This window comes from Maniola jurtina, chromosome 17, assembly GCF_905333055.1.
Source record: "Maniola jurtina chromosome 17, ilManJurt1.1, whole genome shotgun sequence".
In the NCBI taxonomy this organism is placed as follows: Eukaryota; Metazoa; Arthropoda; class Insecta; order Lepidoptera; family Nymphalidae; genus Maniola; species Maniola jurtina.
This window is the reverse complement of record NC_060045.1, coordinates 4,371,259-4,385,333: the sequence shown is the minus strand read 5'-3', so window position 1 is coordinate 4,385,333 and position 14,075 is coordinate 4,371,259. Positions and strand designations below refer to the sequence as shown.

General features: G+C 38.0%; 1 protein-coding gene across 2 annotated transcripts in view; it reads left to right on the top strand.

The window, feature by feature from the left end:
• LOC123873781 (runt-related transcription factor 3-like) overlaps positions 1 to 13,520 on the top strand; it is a 57,994-nt gene extending 44,474 nt beyond the window's left edge. For both annotated transcript variants that reach the window (XM_045918813.1, XM_045918812.1), the window contains 2 exons: positions 11,217 to 11,348; positions 12,824 to 13,520. In XM_045918813.1, the coding sequence (XP_045774769.1) occupies positions 11,217 to 11,348; positions 12,824 to 13,338 (647 nt within the window). In that variant the 3' untranslated portion in view covers positions 13,339 to 13,520. The remainder of the gene's footprint in view (positions 1 to 11,216; positions 11,349 to 12,823) is intronic.
• Positions 13,521 to 14,075: the final 555 nt, after the last annotated feature.

The following is a 14,075-nucleotide window of genomic DNA, read 5'->3' as shown; positions in this document are numbered from 1 at the left end:
ACCCGTAAGTTTTTTGCAAATGGCTGGGACACACAGACAGACAGATGGGCAGACGGACTGGATGAAAAAATGAGTATATAATACCTAGGTAAATGTATGGCTAGTTATCGAAACTCTATACTTTTGATTTTATGGTAAAATCCAGGTACTAAAGCCTCAAAAGGTTACACAAATAGTTGTGTCATATTCGAAATAGTAATTCTCTAATCTGAGTAGACAGATTGGGCTACTGACTTTTCAGTTAAAAGATATCTACATAAAGTACAGGCTTTATCGCTGTATAGTATAGATGGTGATATAGTTTGTACGTGCACATCGAACAGAGTAATCAGTGGTAGGTATGTGCGGGAGATGTGATAGGTAACGCTAGCCCGCGGATCGCGTGTTCGAAGTATAGTGTTACGCGCGGCCGGCTGTATCAACGATCGTCAATCGGCCGTATCCATTCCCTGTAACAATACCTCCGGTAGAGCCACGATGGTAGCGAGTTCAAACGCGAGAGCGCGTTCATACGCGGGGGCGGGTTAGCTCCTACGCGTTTGATTGTTTATCAATTGCGGCTGTGTCAATTTCCGAAGTCTTTATTATAGCTCGTGCGGGTGCCCTTTGTCTTGCTAGAATTGTCTTGCTAGAATTTTCACACTTTTCCACTAATATTATGACTGACGAATTGGTACAGTAAGTAGGTACTTCTAAGTATCAGGGCATGATTTTTAGTCATTTCAATAAAGATAATCTTGTGGAAATCTATCAAATCTATCTAGAAAAGGTGTCTTAACTGTCCGGTGCACTGAACATGACCATGTCAGCGTTTGTGCTTAATGTAACAAATTATGTGTTTCGATCTCTCATTGTTGACGTACAGTGACGAAGTAATGATAAAAATCACGTGTTTTATGGTCCAGTATAATCTGAAAACTTACATTATAGTGAATGGTGTACCGAACCGGATAATATCACCGTTTGTGTTTTGTGTAACAAATTATGTGTTTCTATCTCTTATTGTGAAGGACGACGAAGTAGTTTTATGATGAAAATCGCTTATTTTGTAGCCCACTATAATCTGAACAACTTACATTACAGTGGACGCATCTTAGCTATCTGGTGTACTGAACCGGACAATATCACCGTTTGTGCTTTGCGTAACAAATCCTATATCTCTATCTGCCACTGTGGACGTGGACGAACAATCATGAAGTAGTTTTATGATGAAAATCGCATATTTTGTAGCCCACTATAATCTGAACAACTTACATTACAGTGGACGCATCTTAGCTATCCGGTGTACTGAAACGGACAATATCACCGTTTGTGCTTTGTATAACAAATTATGTATTTCTTTCATTCACTGTGGACATCTGTCAATCGGAGCTAATTAATTCCCCTCGACACTCGATAATGTTCTACAGCCTATAGTATAGATAACCAATAGAAAAGTCAATAGAATAGATAGATATCTCATATCACTATCTCACATCACTCATAGAACAGATAGATATCGCTTAAAAAAACATACAATGACTACGCCTTCGATATATTTTGTGGAAGAGACACCGGTCGTAGCACATAGAACTATCGCCGTATTTGCCACAAAAGGGGAGTGACAAAGTCAGTAACTGGTTGGGTCCAGAGCGGAAAGATCTGGAAACTCATTGCATTTCTCATTGAAATCCTAAATGAAATCGACACAAATAAGTTTTTTCATTGATTTTCACATGCCCTAATCATTTCATAAGTAGGGCATACAAAAAACGCACGAAGCCACAAACGAGCGCTAGTGCAAAAAATATATTTCGGCGTACAATTTTCTTCTGACACAGCTTTGTAATAGTACACTTTAAAATATTTAAAGTATTGTTGCTGTTAAAGGCTCAGACACACAGCAAGCGAAAGCAGCGACGCGAAACCGAAATTCGTGTCCAACGTAGCTCCTAGAAGTTGCAGTTATTATTATGTAAATAGATACAGTGCTCTCAAAACAAGCACTCCAATCTAAAGTTACAACATGGTGATGCAGGTACAGCCAAGGCCTTAATTATAACTCCCGCCCAGATTTGTTTTCGTACACTGCGTCATCATACTCCTCGTGTTCAGATTGGACTACTTTGCGATTGTTGTAAAAGGAATTGTATGAAAACATTCAAGTCCATAGCATAAGCTTGCCGAACGTCCATAAAAACTGTAGGTACTGCAGCAGCAGTTCAACTTTTTTATATACTTACCTAAACTGACACTTGATTGCAATTATACCTGCGCGTGCGGAATGATTAGCTAACTCAGTGATCAATACTAAATGATAGTCACCGAACTCATTTGACATTGGTTGGTCCTACATTGCTGCTTCACTGAGGGATAACCAAAATATTTTTTCACAGATAACCTTCAATAGACCAAAAATAAATGTCAAATGAGCTCGGGGGCTACCATTCAGTGTTGATCACTGAGTTAGCGAATTACCCCGCAGGTGTTTATTGGTGACGATAAGCCTAGAGTGGAGCGGACTAGCGTAAAAGTTGAATATTTAGTTTTTTCCTAATATTATGATATATACAAGCGTACTTTGGTGGAGAGCTATGCTTGGAGTTTCTCTATATGATCAAATCAAAATGATGATTTTGGTGTAATGTACTGTCGAGTGAGTATTTAGTGCCGCGCATCGCTGCCGTCGCGATTTTTGTGTGTCCAGGCCTTTAAGTTCAAGCCCTTTAAAACAAAAGCCGAAGCTCCGTCGGGCCGTCAAGCGCAGGATGTATCGAATTACGCCGAGTTACGATGTAAATGATCAGTTACAAAAACTTCACAAAACAACCAGCGAGATGCAAGGGGTGAGAATATTCTTATGGGAGTTTCATGTGATTTATAAAGCTTCAGGGAAGTATGCGAGGTTGATGACATCGAACTTTTATTGTTTATTTTTAACAGTATCAATATCGGTCTGACTACTTGTACTTAGTACTTACTTGTCATGATGTAAATTGATTCAGAAAGCCGTTAAATAAATGTTGAGACCAAGACATGTCCCTTGAATAGTTTTCTTGCAGAAGTGACCGGCCATTGTCATCTTAGTATCAATTTCTATGAGTTTTTCTATAGATATATCTACTATAACATCCGCAATTTCTTGGAAGCATGTTTACACTATGCAAATGACATGCAAGATACTTGGCAGAGCTAACCTCTGCGAGAAATCTTGCCACTGAACATTTGGCAAAAGATTAACTTTCAGACGAAAAGAAAATTCACCCCTGAGCTGTGGTTGTAATTGAAACCAACACTCATAAGTTGCACCTATTAGATATGAATTTTAGGGCCGATTTCACCAACGTAAAGTAAATCTAGAAAAATAGAAATGTGTACGGCAATAACTAGACCAACGGATGAAATTTGGACATAGGAACGAATTTTTCTTTACATCGTTGAGATATAGGCGTAATGCATTTTCATTCTCTTACGAATAGGTACATACTCGTAGGTAGGTATGCTTTCAAGTTTCATCGGGATAGTTAAATTGCTTATACCTATGTATACATTTCGAATGTTATCATAGGTGCCTATACGTGCGATAATGGTTATACACCGCAAAGTTTGCATGAAATGTGTGTAACAAGAAGGCCGTGATCAAAGGAAGCTAATTACGCCGCCCTAATCAATGCCCTTGATTGCTTCATGTATTTGCGATCGAAGCGAACGCGCGACGCTACGCTACTCCCATTGTTGCTCGCGCTTTGTTACCATTTGGAATTACCTATTGGTGACTAGCTTTACCATCACGCTTTTACACGCAGGGATTCTGTTTACAAAGATCTCGATTTTGTTTTATATTGGCAATCATAACTGCATAACCTGTACATATCTACTAATCATGTTGCAAAAAATAAAGACCGTCAGCGTTAATGTGGCCCACTTGTTCTACCTACTCCAAGAAAATACAGAATAGAGAGAACATGAAACATGCAAAGAATATTGATTTTAATTCTTAGATCAGTTCTTCTACGAGTGCATATTAAACTCAGATATGATTTGTTTTTTAAAGGTCCCGTTAGAATTCCTTTAAATTCTTTCTTAGTAAGGGAAGGTTCTATAGTAGAAACCCTCAAGTTCTAGACCATAATAGTGGATAGGGTTGCTCGTTAATATGTTAGTCTTTCGATTCCTTTTTTTGTTGCGAGACAGTGCGCTTGACGACAATCATGAGGTCTAAGATTGTAGCGCGCTTGCCTAGAAAATGCCTATTCACTCTTGCTTTGAAGATATTTAGGTTCCTATTAAATATTTGGGTACAATTAGATATCATCTCGGGCTTAAAGTCGCGACAAATGCTTTCAACTCAATACAGTTAAATCCAAAATTATTATTGTTCAATTCAATACGCTTTAGCCGTTGTTTTCGTTCAATGCAATTTCGTTAAACAGCACCGTGCGATGTTTTGACAGTTCCACGCGCTGAGGGTGTTAATGTGACATTACCTACAGGGGGGGAGGCGAGGGGGGAGGGGGTGGTAATTATCCCACGTCAACGGCAGGCCTAGGCTCCCTGTCCGTGCCTATGACTGTATGTACAGCTAGCCGCCTTCATAACTACGCAGTACTATAACTGAAGTCATTATTGACTAAGATTCAATTTCAGTAGATACAGATAAATGCCTGGAGAAAGCGTTTGGAAAATGGTACCTCGCTTGAACTTCATACTCTATATGTTTCTATACCCGTGGACTTGCTATACCATGTCCAAGACAACAAGAGCGAAGGTGTCCTTAAGAAGAACTGCTGGGCAATTTGACGAGATATAAACTAAAATGTATTTTTTGGTGCTAGTAATAAATAAATAAATGATAAGATATTGTCGTTAAAGCATTTAGAACTATCGCATAGGTGTAGCACCTATTTATAACATTGATTTTATACATGACACGTACTTACCATTTACATCCTAGCAGATACAAAAGAATCATTCAGATTTCAGATATAAAGAAAATTGGGCTTGTGATAATATAGACAGTAGGCACTGAAAAATGAATTGGAAGCTACGTTATCACATGGGAGGTGAACCTACTCGTAAAAACCAAAAGGCTGAAGAACCACCATAACATTCACTGCCAAACTTTTATTTGGGACAGAGATATTATATTGGGATCAACTTCGTGCGTTAAATCCCAAACATTATCATTTAATATTGCATTTCACAGTATTAACAGTTTCCTGGTAAAGAGTAATTATTATTTATTTTGGGAATACAAATAAATTAGCTATCTACAAAATACAATTCGCCAATATCGGTAGCTATAATACTGCGCACAAAGAGCCGCGGTTTTTCCTATCACGAACTACATTATTTTACATGACGTTTTATCGGCAACCGCAGCCCCAATGCACCGAGCGCTTTTATTTAGACACCTAATTAAATATTTATTAAGTATATATCTCATTTATGCATTAACCCGATTTTAATTTCATGTCCGAGCGCACAAAATTAGGAACAGCAGGTAGGGTTGCCATGACGTGTGTAAGAATAAAACCAGGACAACCCTGCAACACCTACCCTGTAGCAGGCTTAGCTGACTCGCTCACGTGACCCGAAAAATATAGGTTGCGTTACTCTATGTTTCACGTGTGTGTCACTATGTGTGGAAAACTAAAACTAAATAAAAACTAACCAGAAAAGTATGTTTTTTTTTTTTTTTAAATGACGCTAGTTTTAGTTAAAAAGAAAAATACGTCATTTGATTCGATGCCTATACAATAACATCCCAACATTTGACGCACTTACTAAAACCCTGAAATAATTAAATGACCGCTATGCAAATAATGTGGTTCTTATCGGTTTTTAAGTTGACGCATAGGTTAGTATGTAGTGATTTATTTTAATTCTATGAGCTGGAGAAAATCTTTCGTAAGTCGCTGCGCGAAAACAATCCTACCAAGGTTAATAAGCTCTGCACTCAAATCTTTTCTAATCTTGACCCGCTTATAAATGGGACGATTCCGGAAAATCTCGAATGGTTGGCAATCCTACCAGTGGATGGTTGGACCGCAAAATGAAGTGGGTACGGCTTCGGTTCGGATACGAGTAGGTACTACCTATTCGACTCGTGAAAATCATTATCGGATACTTTTCATAAGCACTAATGCGTTTCCAATTAAAGCTCAATCTAAACTGCGTTCCGGTTTCTCTCCGTCATTAATTTACTCCGTACGTTTCAATTTTCGTTGATTGTTTCGTTTCATTTAAATGAATCGGTTCAATTTTTATTTTGGAAAATTGCCTAACTAATTAAGTATAATAATAACATATTCAGTTTATGTGAAACTAATTCCCTATTTATTTTATGAATTATTTTAAATTTCATGATTGTAGGTCAACGGGAAGTTTCTTGATAGATACGACAGACGGATAGACAGACAGACGGATAGACAGACAGACGGACAGACAGATAGACAAACTACAATGTGATCCTATAAGGGTTCCGTTTTTTCTTTTTAGGTACGAAACCCTAAAAACTAACTTGTGTTTCGGTAAAAAAAAATTACCTACATTGGAAGTTGGAACAACTTCACTTCGACTGGCTTTAAGTAGATACTAGCTGATGCCCGCGACTTCGGTCGCGTGGATGTAGGTTTTTAAAAATCCCGTGGGAACTCTTTAATTTTCCGGGATAAAAAGTAGCCTATGTGCTAATCCAGGGTAAAATCTATCTCCATTCTAAATTTCAGCCCAATCTGTTCAGTAGTTTTTGCGTGAAGGAGTAACAAACATACACACACACACACACACACACACACACACACACACATACAAACTTTCGCCTTTATAATATTAGTGTGATTAATTGAATATTAAATTCAATGCGTAACAATAGATAGGTAAATCTTGTGTGCCGTAGCCGGTAACAATACTATTGCTATAAATATGACTCATTATAGTCATTATAGTCGTTTTATATGGAGATATTTGACGACTAATTATATTGTTAGTCATAATAGGATAGGAAATAATTATTAAGTAATTAATGATTGTTTAGGCCAGTGTGGTGGCAGATCGTAACTACGAGTAGGTAGCTAGGTATAGTAGGTATAATATGATAGAATAGCAGCTAGCTGATGCCCGCAACTTCGTTCCCGTGGATATAGGTTTTTAAAAATCCCTTAGGTATTCATTGATTTTCGGGATAAAAAGTAGCCTATGTGTAAATCCAGGATATAATCTAGCTCCATTCCCAGCCAAATCCGTCCAGTAGTTTTTGCGTGAAAGAGTAACAAACATCCATACATCCATCCATATAGGTATACCAACTTTCGCGTTTATAATAGCTACTAATGGGAAGTAGGATATATTCCCGTACAGGATTTATTTCAAAGACGAACTAAAAATTGGCTATGTAGGTAGGTAGGTACTCTGGCGAACTCGTAATCATAAACCCGTAATCGTAAACTCTTGTAATTACTAATTAGGTACCCTCTATAATTATGTGCATTGCCGTAAGTTTTTCATTTAGCACCTATATACTTAAGTAGGTAGGTACCATGAATTGTTCATGATTTGAACCTAATTTGAATTGAAATTGAACGCAACTGTCACGTTATTTATCTATTTGCACGCACTATTTCTCTAATCTAATCATTCTTTCAAAACTTTATTGGATTTTATTAAAAAATTAAAAAAATCCTTTTTTAGCATAGGTACTTACCTAAGTCCTTGTTTGCTGTAATTTTTCCATGCAATACATGCATACGATAAACGTCATAAAAATGGCCCATAACTCATAATTAATAAGTTTAATTGTATCTAGGCGTTATTACAACCCAAACACGTAGCTTTACTAGAATGGAAGATTCATTGAAACTCGGGAAATACCAAAACCTTTCATTTGCGTCATTCGGCAAGCGCTAAGCAGGTAAAGACAACTTTATGCAATTACCATTGCAATAAATCTAGCTCATTAATTAATTCTAAGTCGCGTGAAAATAAAGTAGGTAAACATTTCATTTTTTATCGTTTATCTGGTTTCTATGGATGGGGGGAGCGAAACCCCAACTACCTAAGGAATTTAACGTTCCTTTCCAAAACCTATAAAATCTCTCTAGGTTTACCTAAAGGCACCTCTTTATATTCTAAGACGCAAAAATAACATACCTTAGGTACAAACATGTTTTATTTTCATCATCTTATTTAATTGCTATGGTTGGAGGAAACCTCAGCTGCGCTAAGTTGAGCGCCCTCTCGCAATAGAAACCATTTTCGATACCTATGCTCACTATAAAGTTTATAATGATTATAACATAAGTAGATAAAAATCATCTAAGTAAAGAGAGAGTAAAGTCTATAAGCCTTAATATATAAGCCTTAATACAATATATTCAATACATATTTAATTTAATAATTATATACAATATTTTCAATTCGATGACAAATAATTAGGCCCTTGATTGAGATATCATCGGTAGCAAGTGATATTGCAGAAGATGGTAGCAGGCAAACCTATTTAAGTAAACTATTTAAGTACGAATCTGCTATCCAGCAGATTCGTACTTAAATAGTTTAGGCGCAACGCACAGCTAATTAGTGCTCCTTGGGCCTGCTCCAAACCATCGAACCTTGAATATTTTATTCGCAGACAACTACCATGTTGTAGTCAAAGTATTGCTACCGTGGCACACCATAACTTTTTGTAGAAGTATAGGTATATAATATTGTAAAAGTTTTTGACAAGCAAGCATTTATATACGAAATCCATTCAAAAATCGCTTTTTTGGCGGCTCTTCTCAATAGAACTTTTCAAACAAGTGGTAGTCTTAACTCCTGACATACCATAAGTGGCATAAGCTGTCCTACATCAAATAAGGGCATTTAATTCAAAAATAATAAAAGTTTTAAAAATCATAGTGCGATCTCAATGGTCGGTTTCACGTACAACCTTAAACATCTTTGATAGGAAGGCAGACTAGCCGTCGTCTTGCGCGTCATTTCATTCAGTGCCATCCATGTGTTCTATCTTTACGGAAGAGTTTCTTTTATGGCTTCTGATGTGTCCATATTGTCTGCAGTCACATCTATTGTGTGCGAAGAGTGCCTACGTGTAACACCTCGCGTGCTCCTCAAATATACATACAAAGCTGACGGGACAAAACTATAGGAATTAGCATAATTGTTTTGGTTTTATCAGCTATGAGTCAATGGCTTGTTGCACTAACGTAAACGATTCACGTACTAAACGTACGCTGTTTTATGGTGTGTCAATCGAATGATAATATTGAAAGCTTATAACTTTATAAGCTCGTCTTTATTATTTAAATTATAATTTTAATCCCTTGAAATAAATAATGTTTGACGACAGAACCCAGTAGTCGGATTGCCTTATGTGGATAAGTAATAAGAAAACGAAATACCTACTGGCTAGTTCATTGATATGACGCCAGTAGCCAGAGGAATGCCAGATGATATGTCTAGGTTTAACTTTTGTTTCCTAGGTTTTGTAGAAATGTCGTCACATAGCGGCTGCCATGCATTGTTCTGATAGTGTTTCTGAGACTAACAAACAATGGTGTCAAAAACGGTAATGGTGTCAATCTAGGAAACCACGCCGTCTAGTTCCAATAATCAAAATTTCAGCACCTAGGTAGGATAGTGCAGAATTATACTAACCAATGTCTGATAGTAACATGATTTTATTTGGTAAAGTCTATAATGAGGCAGTAGAATAAGTTGAGTAGCAAAATTGCCAAGGAACACTAACTAGGCTCTAACATAAGAACAGTGAGTAGAATCTAATGCAAGATTTTATAAAACCTTTTAGGACATGCGGTTTAACGATTGTATGTAGGACATAATATAAATATGGAGATCTTATAAAGTGTCAATGATAGCCAGTTAGCCAAGTTGCTGAGGTCGGTTGATTACTGTATTATAATTTACTAGAGGATGCCCGCGAGTTCTTCCGCGTGGATGTAGGTTTTTTAAGATCCCGTGGGACCTGTTTGGTTTTCCGGTATAAAAAGTTGTATAATGTCAATAATATGGACGCAAGCTACCTCGGTACCAAATTTCATACAAATCGGTTGAGCGGATGGGTCTTCAGGAATCCCGTGGGAACTCTTTGATTCTCCGGGATAAAAAGTAGCCTATGTCCCCGGGATATAAGCTAACTCCGTACCAAATTTCGTCAGAATCGGTTAAACTGTTGGGCCGTGAAAAGGTAGCAGACAGACAGACGGACACACTCTCGCATTTATAATATTAGTATAGATATCTATCGCCCATTGTCAATGACAGGTGTTAATCATGGAGGCATGGAGGTCACGCGGATCTGGCGTAGGTACGCTTTGGGATTGCCGACTTGTGTATGATTCACGCATATAGTGTGTAAACGAAAGTGGACGCGTGACGAAAATATTAATACAAGGACACAAAGACATATTTTGAGAAGTGTGATTTGTATGTATGTTTCTTGTCTACTAACGATAAAAAAATTATAAGGTTTTTCTATTTAAATCCAGGTGGTAGACAATTTAGGTAAAAAGGTATAAACTGCACAAAATTGAGTGTTTTCTTTTTACTACCTAACAAAATTAACTAAATTAAAACCAGGCTACCTAACTTTTGTAACAAAAATATTGTAATTAATTCAAGAAAACCTAATTAGTCTCACTTTAAACAAATCTAAAAATAGTCCTATTATATTTAAAATGTTCTCTGCAGAAAAGGAACGCATTACTTAGCCCTATGAATTTAGGTTAAACAACTACAACCAAATTAACACCACTAAGTATATCTTCAAAAAGTCTAGGGTTGTGATTTAAACGTGCCATTTTGCGTTAAACTATTTTTGTTAAGGAACAGGAGACGTCTGTCAGTTACAAAACAAGATAATATCTACAACCGATTCAAACCTTTTAAAAAGATGTAACTATGACTTCTAAAAAATAAAATTGTAACTCTAAAAATCTGGAACCTGTCATCGACATCAACCGCTAGACGTCCACTACTAGGCATAGGTCTTTTGTAGAGACTTCCACAAACCACGGTCTTGCGAACTGAACCCGGCCGCTACCCTACGACTCGTTTGATATCGCCTGTCTATTTAGTAGGGAGTCTACCAACGCGATGTTTTTTCCGTCGCAAGATAGCTATTGCAGCATCTTGAAACCCTCGCATTTATCTAGAACTTTGAACTTAAAAACCTGTACCTATTCGTTATGTAATCTAAATACTAATATTTTCAGAAAACACCGGCAACATACTGGGCGCCAGTGAGTGGAACACGGGGTACCCGTCCACGGCCACCGTGTACCCGAGCTATGGCCCCTTGCAACCTCCCTACTACAAGCCAGACCCCACAATACACATACCTGCAGGTAATTTATAATCAGGATAGTATATGAAAATGGGAACTACTTTTTCCTATATTTCTGTTAAAAAATATGCCATTTCTTTTTCTTTTTATCTAAGTAACTATATATCATCTATGGTGGGCTATGCCTAATCCTCTTCAAACAAACCTTTACCGCTTCTCTGTTGAGTCTACTGTTTTTCCATAAACTTGTCGAACCCATTTCAATCTACGAGTATGTGTCTGATAAAACATGTATCAATGAAATAGACTCTATCATTTTCTTCTTCGTCTTGGTGTTTTCCCGCCTAGGTGGGGTCCGCTTTCCTACATTTTACCGCTCACTTTGCCCAGTCTGGAGCATCTGATTTACTGAGTCTATTGGCTCTCAGATCTGCGTTCACGTCATCCAGCCAGCGCTTTTCGAACGACCTTGGGGTTTAGCTCTGGGGATAGCGATGTTGAGACATCTAACACGACGTAGCTTTGTGGTGTCGTGATAACATACCTGTACCGAAACATCTAAGACAGGCCTCTTGCAACTTGTCACCGATGTCACGGACACGTAGGCTGAGGTCTATAGAGAGCACTTGGACTTAGCAGACTTAAGTTTCAGTTGAAGCGAGACAGATTTATGCCAGCGATATAACGCTGTCTCGTTTTAACAGTGCCTTAAGTCTGAGCAAAGTCAAAGTGCGCTCTATAGATCTCAGCCTTAGTCTCTCGCGGATGTGATCATTGCGTTGTAGGTCGCAACGTGTTGCACATCCACCGCAGCATTTTCATCTCCGTGATTCTGAGTTCTTGCACATACCTATTATGGTATCTACCATTCCTTTATAATTTCATTCTTTTTTGCATCTACCTAAGCTTAGCATCCGTCTCCAGCCACAATAATGTATCTGTCCTTGTTTCTTTTTCTTTCAACAAACAACAAGCATAGGTACAGCAGGAACCTATGAATGCATTTATCATTGTCCCGGTCATTAGTTAGTTACCTATCGAAAAACCCAGCACTTTATTTAATGTAATCAGGTCACGTCTGCAAATGACTGGAATCAATCATCAAGCGCCAATACAATGGGTTTTACCATCTTGACAAATGGAGGACAGCTCCAGGCAGTCTTTGATAGCATACATAACTACGCCAAACTGGAAAATTACCATGAATAGAGACCCTTAGTTTTTAAGATTTGGCTGCATTTCCACATGAAAGGGTAGTAAGATATTTTATATTCGATGACCCACGGCTCTCGACTGTGAACTCTTAAATTGACTGGTGGTAAGATGCATTCTAAGATCTAAGCGGTTTTCTTAGAAGGGGTATGACAGTTCAGTTTTTTGTTTTAATGCGACTTATAGAAAGGTTTTGCCGGTAGGGTGGTAGTTAGCTGTGGTCTACGCCTCCCAACTAATCATGTTACGATGTCACACACTTCTTGATCTCTTGTAATATTGCAGAATAACGTAAGTTTAAGCTTCAATCTTTCCCTTTTGCAGTCCTCCCGGAAATACAGCTGGGGCACACCGACTACAGTAGCTTCCAATCAAGTTCAACTGGCTTCAAGGGGAGTCCGAGCGCCGCCACCGGCACGCTCACAGACCTCAACCCCGCGGCCATGCCGGCACAGAGATACGACCCCAACTACTACAACACCTGGCCCACCAACTCATACAACTATCAATATAATAACATCAACAACAACCCCGCCTGCCTACAGTCCCACACGCCTTACATTAACCCTAACACCCAAATGATCGTACCAAATCTATATTCCACAGTCAACCAAAACGAAATCCACGTCCATCTCCATAGTTCCGACAAATATAATATCTCTGAACAGTACTTGCCGCGTGAGATAAAAATAAGCGATATAGATGGCGCGATTTCCATAACCACAGATTTGCCAGGTGTGAACGAAGCGAGCGGTCTAGTGCAAACTTGTGAAACTGTTGATGATGTTAAACATGGACTCTACGGTGCGGGTAACCAAGAAGTTTGGAGACCCTATTGACAAATCGTACAACCTCATTATGATAATCAACATTCCATTGTACATATTGTGATATAGTTATTGTTTTTTAATAAAATTGTAGATTTATTGTATAGTAGGTATCAATTAATGTTAAACATTAATTAGATGATAAGTGTTAATAAATGTATTCGATTAATAAGATAAATTAACATTACATGTTATTTTGTGTTTTACTATTCTTATTTTTTTACCTAACTATTCAATTTTTTTTATGTGACTGAGCTTTCTTATGAGGCTTATCCTCTTAAGAAAGCTCAGAATCACTCAGCAGGCGATGGAGAGCTGTGCTTTGAGTTTCTCTACGACCTACGTGATCAAATCAGAACTTAGGAGAATAACCAACCGAACCAGAGTAACCTTGCGAAGCTGAAGTGGCAATGTGCACGGCATATCAAACGAGTCGCAAGAAACCGCTGGATTCAAACTGCCCAAGCCTGGCGATTGGAAATCCCTACAAGAGACCTATCGGACGTTTATCGGTTGATAATGATGATAATGATTCGAATTTCAAATGCTAGAAACAAACGATCCTAGTGTATAGATTTTAGTATCATGGTACTTATGGGCCACTAGTGACCACTAAAATCAATTAATTAGTATTACTAAAGCTAATAAATTGTGGTGAACATCGAATTAGAGTTAGAATTTATTCAGCCTTGATATCGCAAAAGCCTTTGATAGGGTTTGGCATAGGGTACTTCTATCGAAACTACCAT